General features: G+C 38.0%; 1 protein-coding gene across 2 annotated transcripts in view; it reads left to right on the forward strand.

Moving 5' to 3' along the window:
- Positions 1-18176, forward strand: part of LOC148830690 (cell adhesion molecule 2-like) — a 691585-nt gene that overhangs the window by 541209 nt on the left and 132200 nt on the right. For both annotated transcript variants that reach the window (XM_088921768.1, XM_088921769.1), the window contains exon 3: positions 2041-2190. In XM_088921768.1, the coding sequence (XP_088777894.1) occupies positions 2041-2190 (150 nt within the window). The remainder of the gene's footprint in view (positions 1-2040; positions 2191-18176) is intronic.

Consider the following 18176-nt stretch of genomic DNA (forward strand, 5'->3'; position numbering starts at 1 on the left):
CATCCCCATGTGAAAGACTGAAATGTCTTTCCGATTTATGTGACCTTCACTTACAGTGGTTAATCATTTAGAGTCTCTCAGTGGGCCAGATAAGAAGTGTTTACTATATGTAATTTGGGACAAGCAGGCCCCATAGAGTATAAAATGTTTCCAACTTAAAGTTCAGTATGGGTTATGTGATGTTGTTGTTATACCATCTTTTCTATTCACTTTGTTTTTGGATATGCCGACATGTTACCTAAGGTTGATGTAATATTTACAGCACTGGGTGACCTGAATTTTCCCATTTTGTGATAGTCATTTCTTTTATCTCCTTGAGAGGCAACCAAGACAAAAGGGAAAAACTTAATGAGTTTCACATTTATTTGCAATATAGACCTGTTACACTTTTTGTTTAATGCTGAATGTGAGTTTATTAAGATAGCTGTTAAAAAGTGCTTTGAAATATATTGAATTACTACAGTAAGTACAATATCAAAGCTGATTTATCTGTGGTATTTTTACAAAAGGGCAAACTAGGCTGCAGCTCTAATGGAATGTGTTTTAATGGAATTTTTGCTTGTTTTTATTCTTTAAAACATTCTGTAGTTAGGGAAACCCAAAACACTGAAGTAAGACTTCTAGAAAGTAATTAAAAGACTTCAGACGAATAAACCTTTTCAAATATTTCAAAATGAAAGCTTTGTGATTATGAGAATTTTATCCCTGTGTTCACCATCATGAATTGCTGTATTTATGCATCATCTTGGTGCGAAGAGCCGTATGTTTGGGATTATGTGCCAATTTACCACCCAGTTGCAAAAGCAGACACTTAAATGCAGAACATAACCGACACTAATTGGGCCATGCTGCCAATTAGAGGCAAAGAACAATGTGACGAAGAATAGCTGCAAAGTAGCACCCTTGTTTTACACTGAATTCATAAGAAACTGTTCTTTCTTGCTTGTGCTCACTCTTGTTGTTTGACTGCTATGATTTAGAATTTCCGTGATGCTTTTACCTTACACCTATTCCATTTCTCTTGCTTTTAGATGAACATTATGCTTATAGTGGGCCTTGCTGTGCTGTATCCCCATGCTTCTGTTATGCCTGTCTCTTATGATGAACTCCTGAGCATTTGAGTTAAACACTGTCTATAGCCGTGTCTGTTGCATGGCTCAGAGAGTTTTGGAGCTTTAGACACGCTGACAGCGTGTTTGATTTGGAGCCACGCAATCCCAGTTCAATTCTCTGAAACTGTCCTTAATAGAAAACTAAGGATGCTGACACACCATTTCAGCAGCTCCTTACATTATGCATTGTCATGCTGTCCCCCTGCATTACCGATTTTTTGTTTTTCATTTTTCTCTGTAAACTGCAGTCAACCTTTTTAAGGAATGTAAACTTACTGACTTGTTTTTCTCTTTCTTTATTGACACAGTTCTCACTGCTGGTGTAATTGCTCTGTTGACTTGTTTGTCTCCCTTCAACTGAAAAGTATAATTCAATCACCATGTTAACATGGTTACATTTAAAGTAATTGAAGGGTAGTTTGCTGTCTAGCTCAGGTGGAAGTTGACAGTGTAGACATCATGAAAGGATCTGAAGCAATCAGTGAAAATTACCGGTAAACAGATAAACACCCACTCCCTTATGGTTAATAATATCCTTCACAAAGTTTTCACTCTGAATATACATTCCCTGACTGTATTGTTAAGAAAACTGTGCTGATTTTCCATTGGAAAAGGTTATTAGGAAAAACAGGTCTTTACCTGTACAAAAGAATCATATTTTATTTAATTATTTTGATCCAAAAACTTTTTTCTTTGCTTGAAGTCATTGTAATGATACATCTGTTAGTTATAAGTGGAAAATATACAGTATGTGCTAGAAAGGCCCTGCGTTAGCTTTGAAATAGATGCATTCTTAACCTTTTCTTTGAGACTTACTGTAGCTGTGAGGGAGACTCATGATAATATCTCTCTCTTTTATAGCATGAATACTAAAAAACAAAACAGGTTACTTTATTTTGTATTTTTCTTTTCTCTCTCTCTGTCACAGGCGGCCAAGGGCAGTTTCCAATTGCTCAGAATGTGACAGTCACAGAAGGAGGAACGGTAAACCTGACCTGCCGGGTGGATCACAATGACAACACTTCCCTCCAGTGGTCAAATCCAGCTCAACAGACTCTCTATTTTGGTGATAAGAAAGGTTAGTGTGCTGGTTTCTACCCAGTTGTTCCTTTCTGTGTCATAAACCTAATTTCCTTTCAGTTTGTTGTTGTTTTTGGTTTGCGACATGTATTAGACAAAGGAGAAGAACAATTCTGAAAGCCCAAGAGAAAGCATTTGCAACTGTACCAATGTGATGTAAAATGTTTAGCTTTCTGAGGAATGCTCACAATAAGGGTTTTTGATTTTAAGTGCAACACAACTGCATTTATATCAGTACTTTACTGTCAGAGTCGAAGATGCCTTTAGCTCTGTCTTGACTGGCAAACATAATTTCAGTGTCTTCCCAGTAAACAATAATTTCTGTCATTCCACCTACAGTACATGACAAAAGCCTGTTTCCGCTCTTGGCAGGTTTAGTTGTCTTTGTTAAAGCAAATAAAACTGATTTGCATGTTAGTTTAGTCATGCTCTATCTCCCCTCACTGAACACCTCACCATTTGTGGCTGCCATCACCTTGCAGAATTGTTTTTTGATAAAATGAAATTGGTCCATGATGGATGCCAGTAATTCAATTAAAAAAAACAATTATGCAGCCAAAGTTTGCATTACAATTGTACTGATTTAAAGAAAATGATTATGCCTGCTTTTAGAGATGTGCTTCTGTTGAGATAGCATCAAACAGGTATATATTTGTATGTGGTCACACAACAAAAGCAGAATGTCTCATAGATTAGCTTCAATCACAAAGCCACTCAGAATATCCAGCCTCCATCAGAGTTGAAGCAAGATCACTTGCTCTGGCATTCTAGTGCATGCCTTGCATTTTATCAGTTCTTTTGTCCTAATACTGCTAAAACTGCCTTTCTTTGGTAAACAGTCAGTTTCATACCTGCACTTCTTGTTTTTCCATGGCAATCATCACAACCACATCATCTCCTGTAATGATAAAAAGGGAGAGGTATTTTTCTGTCTTCTTAACTTTAAACTTTAACACATGCAAACCTGGCATTACTGTACATGACATGATCATTGTGCTATTATGCAAGACAAAGAGGTGACAGGCGTCTGAGTCACAAATGAAACCAATCTACAGTATTTTAAATCTGTTATTAGACGTTGTCCCTGATCATGCAATCATTGAGTTTCTTTCTGAAAGTTTATTGTCAAAGCTCAGGAGCCCTGTCATGCTATTTGTGATGGCTGAGCATAAATGACGCAATGGGAAATGTAAAATGACAGGAAGACGGGGTTAGTCTTGCACTGGTGGATTGAGGCCTGCTTGTAGCTGTGCCTGCAGAAATGCCATGCACATTTACAGCTGCTCGAGTTGAGTGTTACATCCCCAAAGAAAGCGAAAGATTACTTGTCCCCACACAAAAAAAAAACAAGAAGTAGGACAGCAAGGTGATTAATGTTGCAAACTTATAACAAATTATATTTCTATCAGACACTTGATAAATGAACTCAACGTGGGGAAGAAATAGAGCAGGTGGCCCTGTAGGAAGAAAGAGACACAGAGCACAGCTCACTTCTTATTATACTGCCCTATGGGACTGAAGGCTTAGCACAGACTTGTGAGACTGGTGCTTCCAGTGCTGAGCCTACCTGAGGGACCCCTTTATCAATGTTGCATAAAGGAAGGACCAAAGTCTCTGGTGGTTTCTTCCCGTACTTTCACTTTCATGTACAGTATTTATCAGTAGAAGAAGAGGTGTATCATGATTTTTTTTTACGTTTCACCTCCTGCACTGATTTTACTAGTTGGCCATTGGTGATTCTGAAGTTTTCCTTAACTTCAAGAAATATTACAATATCATAGTTGTTGAAATAATATTTATAAGAAATATTTTTTGCTTACCCTTGAGAATAAACTTGTGTATGTGAAAGCTCCTCCTGAAGTCTTGAAGAATGATTGTTAAAGCCTTGCAGCAAATGAGAATGAAGGAGCTCATTAGTTAGCACCAGGGGGCGATGTCATTGGTCTTGGTACAAAAATTAGTTTAGTCCTGAAGTTCTCTGTTAATGCAGAAATTAATTTACGTGTTAGAGATACCCATTTTGCTTATTATCAATCATTGGATGTGTATTACTTCACTTTAATGAGAAAAACTCAATATCTTACCACAATAAAAATAGTAATAGATTAAACGAGATTCCTTGCTCCTGTTTTTTATTAATCTACTATACCGAAAGGTGTACATTCAAATGTTGTAAAACCATCAAATAGATAAAAGGATCTTGGAGCTATTTTGGATTTGTTAAAAGAAAGTAAATCTATTTAAAAAATATGTGAATCGTTTTGTTATCACTGAACAAAAAATATAACAAAAAAGTCTTTTTCTTCAGCTTTCTATAATTCAAAGTTTACCCTGGAATTTTTTCTATTACTTGGAAATGTTTCCTCAAAAAGCCCCAATCTAGTATCAATAGATGCTTGCAGAAGCTGGTTGAGGTCCAATACTACACATAAAAGAATAAAGAGAATGAGTTTCATTTTAATTAGGAAGGATTACAGGGGCGGATTAAGGTGATCAGAGGCCCCTAGGCTGCACGTTGTGTAGGCCCCACCTACCCATCCCAATAACCTGCGAGAGAAAATATTGTAATATACCAGTATACCAATATACCAGACTCTGTAACAGCTTTTTTTCCACAGGCTGTCAGGCTCCTCAACACCCTGGTACCTACTGCACCTACTCCAAATCTGGAAACTTAGTTCTTTTTTGCCTAATGTCAGGCATAGTGTCTGATGTATTCTTTGCACAACTTTTGCACAATCCTTAAAGTAAATTGCACTACGCACATTGCACTTTATGAACCCTGGACTCTGTCAAAAAATGTCTATGTCAACATTGTCTTTAGCATTGTCTTGTCAGTGTCTTGTCTGTATTGGCACCGTAGACCTGGAGAACGATATCTCGCTCTTCTGTATACTTGTATATGGCTGGAATAACAAATAAACTTGAATTGAACTGAGCTAAACTGAACTGAACTAATAATTCAGTGACGGGTTTGGAGTAAGAGCGTGCTACCGTTGATTCAAACAGAATATGACGCTGTACACACAGGGAACATGTACACACACCACTATAGCCTGTAAATTAATGTAAGTACAGCACTGCAACCAATAAATCAGATTTACAGCCAATCTACGAGCTAGCTCGTCATCATGATCTGTGTTGATGTGGTCTGCGCCTAGGCTAGAACTAGCTGCAGCTAACCTCTCAACCACAGTTATTGTATCACTGGCTGCAACGTAAGCAGTAAACTCAGGGTAGGGGTCTGTCTCAAGCTGACTGGATGACGATCTAGGCTGACTGGATGACCAGTCATTCTGGGGACTTTTTAAGTAGATCCTGCTCACGCTGATCTTTTAACCACTGTGCTTTTCATTTTTACACCCCACTAATATATTGTAACGAACATACAGGTTATATGAGCCGGTTGCAGCATGGTGACGGCACTGCTCTCTACTCCCCTCCACATAACAGGGATGTTGGCCACCAGGGCAAGTGAAGGTCTCCTTCAGCTCAGCTGACAAGACAAGAATATTGAGCAACACCAGAGACCTGGGTTCAAGCCCATGCAGTGAAAGCACAAGCCTGAGAACTTGAACTTGTTACAATATTTTCTAGCCCACATTTTGATGCTAACCACTGTAAACTTGCACCAGAGATGATCCACTGAGTGACACAACAGTGAAATAAAATCTGGCAAAATAAATTTGATCTGCATCTAACCCATTGCATCTAACCAATCATCGGTTCACAAATAATTTAACATTTTTATGGACCAATGTGGGCCCACAGGTCTGTTACAAAACTAAAAAAAACAATAATTCTGGCCAATCAGGGGCCCCTGATTATTCTGGGCCCCTAGGCTACAGCTTTTGCCAGCCTGTTCGTTAATCCGCCCCAGGGAAGGAAATATGTTTAAGAGCACAGTTTGATCCATGTTTCCTGCAGCACTGCCAAGTCAAATAATAAACTCCACTCCAAATCAAATTGGCCTTCGTAAACCCCACCAAGTGCTTATCTGATCATCAGAAGATGACTTCTTCTTTTGCTTGATTACAGCTAAAAGAAAGTGTGGGTTGAAAATGAATGAAAAGTCATTAAAATCCATCAAATAATAAACACATTTTCCAATGATTCCGTTTTAAATCCCACTTGAAAAATATCAAGGTGTGTTTTTCAAAAATCCAGCATTAACAACAAGAATGATGGATCTCATGTCTTAACTCTCAATCTATCTGATAAAAACCTCATATAAAGGCTGCTGATAAGCGCTATCTGAAACAGAGATATATTTGGGATATTGTTTGAAATTTAGTTGCTTTGCTATAAGTTCAGCCATAGTACCTGTCTGAGAAGTCAAAAGTTTCCTAATGGGTCTCATTACTACCATCATGTGTGCTCTGAACCCTCAGGGAGTAACTTGCTCCTTTTTAATGTGATATGGGATTGCTCAGATATAGTTATGTTTTCAGAGTGGGTTACTTCACTCTTTTTGAGCAAAAAATTCCCTTCTACTTTGGTCTAATTTTCTCGACTGACAGCTCATCACTAAATGTATCAGTGCAACAGAGGCAGATTTGACTGGCTGGCATTGCTGCTCCGGCAAAGATAAGCACTCAGTGCTGGCAGCCTTTTCATTCCCTTCCATGCCATCAGTGCCCCCCCTCTTTTCTTGATGTAGTGTACTGTATATAGAGCTCCATTGTGTAAGTACAGTACATAGGTCCAGGGAGCACACTGTCCAAGGCTGGGTACTTCTTGCACTTAGATTTTCTTATCTCAAGGTGTGTGTGTTCTCTGTTGTTGGGAAGGGTGGAGATTGCCCCTTAGGGAAAAAAAAGATGGGTTGGTGTGAGCAGGTGTTAATGGGAGTTCATCTGTGGGAGAGGTTTGAGAAATGGAGTCAAAGTGGCAGAATAAAAAGGGGAATATCCTTTTTTTCTTGCTTTGTTAATTTTTTTGCTTTGTAGAAAATAACTGATAGCAACAGATAGATTTCTTTTGTTTCTTTGATTTGAGTTTATTCTAATCATGTAGCTGCAGTCACACTGAGTTCATTTATCATAAAAAACTGGTCAATACTCTATTTCTGGGTTAAATTATATCTCAATATCAAAGTATCCACTCTTTCTGTAACTTCCTGGAAGGCCTCTGGTATGAGGCTGTATCTGCAGTCTGTGGAGCCTAGAGTGTACCATAGAAATTTCAGTCCAGCTTTCCTGTTCAACTAAGCACCTGTTATCAAATACCAGCGACACTTGTGTCATTTCCTGAGAACTAATTGAATATCATAGGGTGTAAATGGAAGATACTCTTGTTCTCACCATGTAATGACAAATATTGGGCCTACTAAAGTTGCTGTAGGACTATATAGTCTCAGTGGTAGTTCTTCCTGCCTTCTCCAACAAGTAAGGAAGCTTAGTCAATCCATTTTTTCAATTTTGGTATTGAAAGAGAGGTAGCGTTTGTAATCAGCATCTTTGGGCTGCTGCAGAAGTTAAATTGTGCAGTAAGCTGAAAAGCAAATGGCAAGGATCTTGAACTGGGGTAAAAATGATGATTTCACAATTTTTTAAGTTATGCATGTTGCTAAAATCATGTTTTCGCTGTTAAATGCACATTCTAAAATGCACCATATGCTTCTGTTGCGTACAGTATTTGTATTCAACCCTTTCCGTGGTTATGGAGTAAAGATATTTCTGTTTGCAATATTGGGCTTAATATAATGGAGATTTTTTAATTAAGATGCTTCAGAAAGTTGCTTTTTCTTCAGAAAAGGCTAAAGGTTGTTCTGTTTAAAGTATAGTATGTATCTAAAGTTAAAGGTCTATCCACGACCTTTATGATAATACTAAGGCTTAGGATGCAAAGTAAAACTATATTCACAGGTATATGGGTTTTAATTGAGCACTACATTAACAGAAGAAAAACAAACTAATATTAGCAGCTAACACTTTCACACTATTAAATTCATTTAAACTCCCCTGTGGTTGGGGAGGGCTGAAGGTTGAAGACCCAACTTGAAATACTGTATGCACCTGGTGTATACCAGGACCTACTGTAGGTCTGTCTTACTCGCACTCCAAAGTAAAAAATGCTCAATAAATCCAAAATTAACCTCTCAAATGATAAATGCAAGATATTTTGCATCCTGTTCTTTAATTAAGCTTACCAAAACCGTCTTTTTGTATCTATTGAACAGGTTTGATAGAGCCTCCTGTTCTTATTCTGGATTTCACAGATTCTATGTTCAACACCTAACCAGAAAGCCTTGCATTAATCTCATTCCTATGGACAATAATGTGATTGTTAATTATGTTGCGAAAGGTCTGTAGACTCTGCACCACCTCATTACACATGCATGTAAAAAACAATAAGCTACTGTGCCCCATGATTATACAGTATATGCACTTAGGAAGGGAAGGTAGTTACAACATATTAGACTGATCGGCTTCTGGAGGTGGCGTGGTATTTTAGCAGTAAGAAAACAACATTTAGTTTGAACATTTTCCTAAAGTAATTTGTCTAATGAAATGGGGCAGGACCATCAATTTGAGCAGTGAGCATACATATTTTGTGTAATTTGGGTCAAACAAAAATAAATAGACCAATACATGACAGCACCGTAGAACTGTAATAGTAACTTCTAGACCAATGACAAAACAGCTGCCAGCTGTATTTTGTGGAAGAGACGTGGCAAAGGCTGTAGAAGAAAGATGTATTTTTGTTGCGGACATTGCACTTCAGTGTGGGAAAGAGCATTTGTAATGCTTAGCACATTCTTCTGTGATGTTAAAGACGAAAGGAAATGTATTCTGCTCAGCAGAGGTTGCCTGGGCTAAGTGTGAAACACTTACATTCCATCTCCTTTTAAACAGCCAGATGAAAAGGTTTTTGGCACAACTAATACAATGGCAGTGCGAAAATGAAGAATGGGAGGCTGGGAACAGTACAGAATTGCGCTTTTGAGCTTTGCCGGGGGGGAATTTCTGGGAAGATTTACAGCAGCATTGGCTCATTGCTTAATCGGGTGGCAGAAAGCTATTCTGTCTTAGTGTGTGTCCCCTACACCTTTAAAATAAGATTTATATGTGTTATATTAGGGATAGATGATCCTTGAATGATGTGGCTCAGTTCAGCTCTAACTCAAATTCATTGTCCAGTCAGGGTTAATCAATCAATCAATCAAACAAGTTTACTTTCTCAAATGCTTTTTTAGGGTAGTTGTAACAGGGCTCATAGTATATAGTTAGTTGGTCTTGGTCAAGTCATTCCTCCTGGTTCCAAAGAGGTCCCCCACATCACGCAGCTGTTTTTTGCTACAGTGTTTTTGATGCAGGTTTGAGTTGGTACTCTCTAGGACCTCTGGGTACTGGCTTGGACATATTTCTGAGACAGAGATTCATCATCATACACATCTGTATAACTCCAGGGGTTATGCACACCTCTCCACAAAAACAAAAAAAATGTCATAACACGAGTCTTGGGTTTCTTAATAGTTTATCTCACATTTCTTTGTCCCTTTGCCTTATTTTTCAGCTCCATTTTAAATGCAAGAAACAAAACAGAATGTTTTCTCCTCAAATTATGCAAGGACAGGAAAGGAAAACACAGGTTAAAATTGCAGCCATGATTTCCTAGGTTAAAATTACACTCTGCTGGATTTTACTGTATGCGCATATGTGAAGTGATTCAAAATCTTGTGAGAATTTGAGGATTTGAGAAGTCTGCAACAAAACACAAAGCAGAAACAGACAAATGCATTGAGATGCAAGAAATAGTTTATTTTTTCATAGATAGGCATAGAAGCCATAGAATCTTTAATATATAAAAATAGAACTTCTGTATATGGATATTAATTAGCTTGCCGAATCACAATATTTGCAAGATGTAAATATCTTGTGGTTTTGTAAATCTGCCCTTAGCATATAAAGTCAAGGTCACCAGCTGTTCACCCTTATTAGGACTTATCAATGTGGCATAATCAACTTTGACTTTATATATGCAAAAAGCGGAAGTAGAAGCCTTGTGAGTATTGTATCTCCCAAGTGTTGCAATAGAGGATGAGCTAATTAAAATTTGAACCCATACTTCCTGGTGTCTGCATAGTCTTAAAAAGCCATAATAATACTAATGGGAACCTCTTGTGTATACAATACATTATCTCTATTCATTACTTTTGTTTTAATCATCAATGAGACAGAGTTGAACTATATACTTTAAAGTGAAACAAGGGCAAAACAAAGCCTCAAGCGGTAGTCTAAAAATGAAACATTTGTGGTAGTTTTTTTTTCATAAAAATAATAGATTACAGTCTTACCTTACAACACAGTGTTCAACTACTGTACCTGCTAAGCATGTGGTTGAGCTGCACTCAGACCTCACTTCAGTGGATGTAAATGAAGCAATTTGGAGCAGAGCAAATAGTGCACAAAGCAATGAGCACAGCAGTATGCAGTACATTTATTTTTGCACAAACCTTGTGCATCTTTAAATCATTAGTAAAAATGTCAGTACTAACAATGTAATGATACTAATGACTTTCACTGATGCATAAGCACTAAAACTCCTCATTAGTAAGAGAGTTGTTTGGGCAGAGGTGATGCGATGATTTAACCTGTGGAATCTCAAGCTTGGTTAAAATAAAAAAGAAAGAACAGAGAAAGGAGAGAGTGTGCCCCACTTATCAAGAAAACAATGACTATGTGCTGTACCATTGGTACATTGGTAGCTAGACTATGGCACCTCAGGCGGTTGTGACAGCAATGGAACCAAGTTCTCTTTAGCAAGTAATTAAAGTTTTATGTACAACTCCTTGGTCTGCGAACATAGTACAGTTGGGCAGAACAATATGTTACCTGTTTTGTTAAATGGACCAATCCAAGGGTGATGGTCTGAGCAGGATTGTATAGTTGGTGCTGCACTTGCAGTGATTGTTGGCAATTTCACCACTTAGTGTTACATTGATCAAGCTCTGGGACCTTACTTGATGCCATTCCTGTAGACAACACATGTCCTCAGGCTGCTTGTGTAACAATGGCTTTCTAGAAAGATGAGAATTCATTCATGCCTTGCTCAAGAGTTGTGAGCTCATTTAAATATCTGTGGGATGAGCCGAGGTCATTGAAAAGACACGTGATTATCCAGACAGGAATGAGACACCCTTTCCCCTATCAAGGGGAATCCCTTGAAATAACATCTATGACCTGGTGCAAAGTACACATCGCAGACGTACAGCTTGTATTTCTTTCATTGGTGGATACACAGGCTGCTAGCAATAGACCTCTTTTTGATCCTATGCCATGGCTGATCAATAAAATGTCAGTGCACCCAGTGCACATGCTAAAAAAATATTCTCTTTTATCTCATTACTGTTACCTAACAGTAGATTGGTGTCCTAATTCTTGCTGCACAGTACAGTATATAATTTGACATGAAAAGGCCATGAGTTCCAATTATTTTAAATTCATTTCAAAATACTGTACATTGAGCCACAGATCTTAACTTTTTCATAAAACTTTTATTTTCTGGTGTTCAGGTTAAACACGTTTAGCAAGAATTTCAGCAAGGAGCAATCTCAACTTTATTTTGCTTGCTGATGACTGGTTTGATTTCCTCTGTACTTTGTAAATAAAAAGCACAGTTCCAACCTCACAGCTTGTGTTTGGCGTATGTCCATTGGTCAGGTACTCGCTTATTTGTGTGCACTCTAATGACCAAGGTCCCCAGTGACATCACACCGAAACATCCTAGGAATGCTTGCAGATCAGTGGTGCCCAATGCCAGCTTCAAGACCCAGAATTCAACAGGTTTTGTTGTTTTTTTTTAGTTACAAACCCCTGGGAGAAGACTTAAACTTATCCAATTAATATTTGACTGGAAAATTTTATCCCATCACAGTCTAGATGTCACGATCGGAATCCCTCCTGTTAAGGGTGCTCCGGTCCTTTCATATTTTAGTTGAATATGTGCACCTGCCCTCTGTTTGTCCCTCCTTATTTAGGCCTGGTGCTCTCGCTACTCCTGGCTCTACAGTGGAAGACAGTCGCCCTATGTCCGTAGCTTGAAGCCATAGGCCTCCTATCGGCGTCCGGGGCTCGGAGTGCCTGGCCTCGTCAGTCTATTTTTAACTTCCTTGTTCCTGGTTCCTTGTCCCCATTCCTTGTTTTTATTTTTGTCTTCGTCTTGGATGGATCTCCCAGCTTTTGGTTTTGGACTCGTTTGCCTGCGCCATGCCCCCCGAGCACCAGATCATTATATTCATGCCCCCCTGTCTGCCAACCCATCCTGATCCTTATTGTCTCCTCCCTGTTGTCCTTCTCCACTTACTTCCGGATTATGTAGTCTGCATAGGGTCCTGATCTACACTTCGCAGGAACCTGTACCGGCTCCCGTTACACTCGAACTGTCGATGATTTTAGATACTTAAAGATGCTGCTGAATTCTGAATCTCTAAATCACGTATTTAAGTCATATAAGTCAAATCCTGGTCTGCATTTCCTAACCAGCTGCATCACTTCCTGGTATGGTAACTGCTCTGCCCGAGAGCGCAAGGTACTCCAGAGGGTGGTGACACTGGCTCAAAGTATTACCGGCTGTGTGTTACCAAACATCGAGGGTATCTACTCTGTTAGATACCTCAAGAAGGTCAAGTCTATCCTCAGGAACCCCAGTCACCCAAACCACAACTTGTTCTCTCTACTACCATCTGGAAAATGATACTGAAGTACAGACCAAATACAGACCAAGACCAACAGGTTTCAAAACAGCTTCTTCCCCCAGGCAATAAGACTGCTAAACAGCCAATCACAGCAGACACCTGTAATTACCCAAACGGCCGCTGGCGAATAGGCAACCTACTTGATCTGATAGTGTGCACTGGCACCCTCCTGTCACTTTGCACTCTCGGGACACATATGAACAGTGCTAAATACCTTCACTTTCGCACAATCTGTAAACTGTATTGTTAATTGCAATTGTATAATTTATTGTATCGTAATCTTAACCAAATCCCTATAAACTTCTGTCCTTCTAGTCTTCTATCCCTCTTAACCAGCTCACGGATAAAGCATTTCATGCTGTACAGTTCGTGCATTGATAAATAAATCTTGATTGATTGATTGGCTTCTAGTGGTTTTCATTTTGAATGAGCTCTAAGTTTTAGTATCCATAAGTGGCTTAAAACAATTGCTTTCAATGCTGATTTGAAAGTGGTAAAATGATCAGTTTAAAATCTCTTATCAGTTTAAAAGTTTTAAAATGTTTCAATTAAGGATTCAGTTTGGAACTCAAGTGAAACAAATACCAGAAGAACAAGGTACTCATCTAACAAAGCAATCTGAAAGGCTTCCTTTACAAGCATCACACAAGAATAATGCTTTTGCAAACTCTTGATGCATTACCTATTTTTATTGCAAAGATACTGTTTTTAAGGGCATGATTTTGAGGGGTTTACAGAAACTGACATATGAGAGTGGCTATACAAACATCTTAATTGTACAGTCAACCCTCACAAAAGCACTGAGAGATCACAAAATGAGTGATAGAAATCGAATAGAACATTAGCATATTATTCTAAAATGTCATGCGTCCTATGATCTAACATCTATACTGCTTTAACAGAGTGCATTTTTGTGGCACAGAGCTCTACAAAAGCCTTTTGAGTGCCTGAAAGGGAAGCTTCTGTGCTTTAGTTGTAATGTATAAACAGAAACTCACCTGAAAGACATTTTGGCATGACATAGTTTGGTCTAATCACATCATAAAGCACTGAGGAGACATGGTACCACCACTGGCCTTTAAGCAGTGCTACCACATGCAGTGCATGATGGAAGTGATGAAACTGGCTGTCCTCAACAGTGTTTGATGGGATCATTGTCCTTCCGAAAGGTTACATTTGCACTACAAAAAGCTCTATGGTAACCTGGGAGGGTATTCTCCAAGATCATTCTACGATTATACTGCTCAGCATTCAACAGAGTAGACATCTCGTGGCCAGAAACACAATGTGCCCACAGTGTCGAATGATAACCGCTGTGCTGCACTGTGAGTTCTGGACGTTCCTGGTCCAAAAGGTATCTCCTTTTGATTGTCTGCAGACCCATACTCATCCATTGCATTGGTCGAGTTTCTCATTACTCCACAGGATGGTAGGCCCAATCTCACAGATGTACAGTATTAGCAGATGTCATTGTCACTTATTAGAAGCCTTCCTGCAGTTCATGCATTTGTGTAGAGTTTGTCATTCAGTCCACGTGCCCTTTGGAGATTCAACAGAAGCTGAGAGGAGCTCAGAGGATTGTTGCTGTATGGCATGATGGAAGTTATCCGCTTTGCTATTTTTGCATTAAGATAAACTTATCTTACTAAGACAATACCTTTAAATTAGTACCACCTTTCAGTTTAAGTTCCTCAGCTAAGCAAGGTACTGTTGACTTTGTAAGACACTAATGTAAACTTTCGTTTATGTGTAAAAACATCTGGCAGATAGCTGTGAAGCTTCCCACAAAAAGTAATGGGTCACAGCCTCTTTACCAATTATATATTACATAATGCATTACATAATTAATTATACTGTTATATGTCCTTTTTCTTATTTTGAATTCTGAAAATGATATGATTTTTTGGTGATATTAACTCAGGAAGATTCCATGTAAAACAAATCCTCAATGTATTTGTGAACTTATTGCTTTATCATTACATGGAAAACATTTACTCACTAAAAAATAGTTCTTAGTCAATCAATCTTGGTGCTACCACCAAGCCATTCTATTGAATTTAAATCTGGGCTTAGAGCCACCCATGCTAATAATTGAATTCCTTGATCTTCTTTCCAGACTTCAGCTTTTACTGGCTTTGAGGCAGGGTGCTCCTTCTTCTCAGAGAATATGTAATTTTTATTGAGTTTTTCCTGATTAGAAAAGTGACAATTTCCCTTTGGCAATGCTGTTGTTCTATTTTTCAGCATTTACAGTAGTTGGTAATTTAACTGCTTTCTGTATCACAATGTCATATTGGTCGGGTTTCACATTTGCTTCCAAGACATTTCCAGTCTTTTCTTGCCAATATTTTCCATCTTTTTTTCATCAGTCCTGAACAGATGTTTTGGCAGACCCTGTTTGCAAATTAGCACACATGTCAAGTGACTTCTCTGTTTCTACTCACCCAAAGTATAATCACCCCCTATGTTTTGTGTATTTGTTCTTTTATTCCTGTAAGCAACACTTATCCTAGTTGTTAGTGTTGGGTAAAGTGATATAAATTATGCCCTTCCTCTATACATTAACCCTCCTATTTTTTCTGCCAGCGCCCTTTATGCAATGCCATCCTGTCTTAAATTGATTGGCTGCACAATTCTCCATTTAATTTTTCACAGAGAGTTAATTTTTCTTTCTTGGGTTTCCCACACTGAAGATCAATCACTTTTGTTTTTGTAAACGTGTCAATATCTAAATAATTTATCTCTTTCCAACGTGTACATAAAATGTTCTCATCTGTTTTCAGGTTCTGTCAGCTCACCAGACCATTAAATTATCAAATTTAGTTGTGATTTACGCTGTGATTTAAATGATTTTGGAAGACGTAATATGAGATTACACTATGTGTAGGTGTGTATACATAGATTGTATCTCCATTCATACCTTAATTTCTTTAAAACTTCTCATTTTGTCCATTATGTCAGCTTACTTTTTGTTCTTTAAACAGTAAACTAAAGTGAAAACACAATTCAATATGTTTTAAAGGATATAATAAGGATTTAACAATAAAATGGAAGAAACAATAATAAGAGAGTCACAATAATATGTTGAAACTTTCTAATATGAGAAAACCAATCAGCCCAAACTATTATGTGCACTATGCCATGCATAAATACTGATTTTCATATAGCAAAATGGATCAGTTGTAAGCTCTGTGTATTTTTTTCTCTTTTAATATTAACTGGTTGTATGTTTTTTACCTTTCTTGCAGGGGTAATACAGTGATTCTGTACAGTTCTTTTTGATTGCAAAGTACAGTTGAACATTGCGGAAAATGAAGAACAGGGAGCTAAATTCCTAGGCAGACAAAAATAATTCTCTCATTCTTTGGTGTAAGCTGTGGTGTAAATCTTTATAGTCTCTGTAAGTACTATGATAAAAGGCAGACTTCCCTCTTCTATCAAACTTCCAAAAAACTAACTCTTGCTGCCCCTTTTCCCAGTCAAATCTTAATAATATTCAACATTTTATCTCCACAAAAGGCAACCCTAGGGAACAGGCCAAATGTTGAACCAAGCTTCACACAACACAACTGTCAACTCCCAGTCATTTGTCCTCCCTCCATGTCTTTTCAAAAATGGTGGGAATGACTCAGGTCTCTATTCCTCCACGTGTATGCCATTGTAACTCATTTAAGGCACAAAATCATTCTAAGCTCCAATTCCTCACAGAAAGAATTATCTGCTTCCTCCATCAATATAACTACAGTATACTGTACTAATAACCTACTGAGAATGAGAGGTAAGTGGTGCCTAACATCCAACAGATACATCAGGTAAGGCAACTAGCATTATGCAGTAGTCATATTAATGTGATTAATTTTCAGAAAGCACTTATATATCAAGAAATGGGCTCTGTGAAATTCCTATACTTTCATAAATAACAAAAAAAGGGCATATTATTCTGATATGAACATGCATTCATGCACACATGCTGTAAATATGTATGCTTTGCAAAGTGCCATGCAGCATTGGGAACAGGAAAAAACAGAGGAGAGCTGTTCAGTATTCATACCAACAAACACATCTGTACGTGCTACTTAGCTTAGCCATCACAGCACCTGATGATCATGTCCATAGAGACAAGAGACCATTTAACCAACAGAAGTTGACATAGCTCTGCACAAGATGTAGACAGCAGTTACGAAGCTTCTAACTGCCTGAATTGCACTTCTTTTTTATCTGCCAGCTCCTGCCTTTTAGACCTTGTGTCTGTCTGAATTGACAAATTTATCAGGTCTGTTGTTACCTTCAGCAATGCACAAGGGGCACCTACACCAACAATTATGGTCCATGTGAAGTAATGTACATTAGCTTTCTTTCCTGAGGAAAAGGCTTGATCTACTACTAGTTTACATTTCTCATGAATCATAAGATATGCTATACTAGATCACTGGCCATTCCCTGATGACAGGATTTGTTATTTGTTACCTATAGAATACACCATTTTATAATACTTTTGAGGAGCAGTGTCTGTGTTATAATCAGGACAACAGGTCAGTAAAGTTTGTGATGATAAAATTCCTTTAAAATACTGAGGCTTACTGAGGAGCAACACATTTTGATGATGAATTAGTTCATTGTCTTTAAACTTTTGGTCTAAATCTAACATTGATCTTAGCAAATATGGCTTAGACTGATGATTGGAGAAAAGAGATCATGAATGTTTCATCTCTCTGAATGGAGACAGGGTGAATTTAGATCAAAATGATTGAGGGAGGTCACCAATTGTACTAGCTCTGCATCAGAGTGCCTTATTACAGAGCTCATCCTTCACTTGAATGAGTCAAGGCTTCTAAGGGCCATGCAAAGCAGTGCAGATTCATCATGATACAAACAGAATACTTGGATGATGTCTAGCACTGTATTGTTGGTGCAGTCACTAAAGTCTCCAGGTGACAGAAAAAAAATGTATATCGTCCACTTCCTAGCTGAAGATTTATGCACACAACACTCTTTGATTACTGGTCTTCCCCACTGATTTCCTTAAATGATTGCACAAAAGTGAAAGGTACAGAAACATTATAGGTACTGTATACAAATAAAAAACATCCAAAGGCCTCTTCAAGACTTTAAACAAACATCTGTCATTAGCTATACTGTACTCATTTATCTTATTCCTGCAAATGTACATTTTTCCTTCAATCTGACATGAGTCTCATCTTGATCATTTTTTCTGTATTTGTTATTTCCTTTGTGATTTTGATGTCAGATACTTTAGTTTATGTTCTAATCCATTTCAGGTTATT

This window comes from Atractosteus spatula, chromosome 7 (assembly GCF_055471065.1).
Source record: "Atractosteus spatula isolate fAtrSpa1 chromosome 7, fAtrSpa1.hap1, whole genome shotgun sequence".
NCBI lineage: Eukaryota > Metazoa > Chordata > Actinopteri > Semionotiformes > Lepisosteidae > Atractosteus > Atractosteus spatula.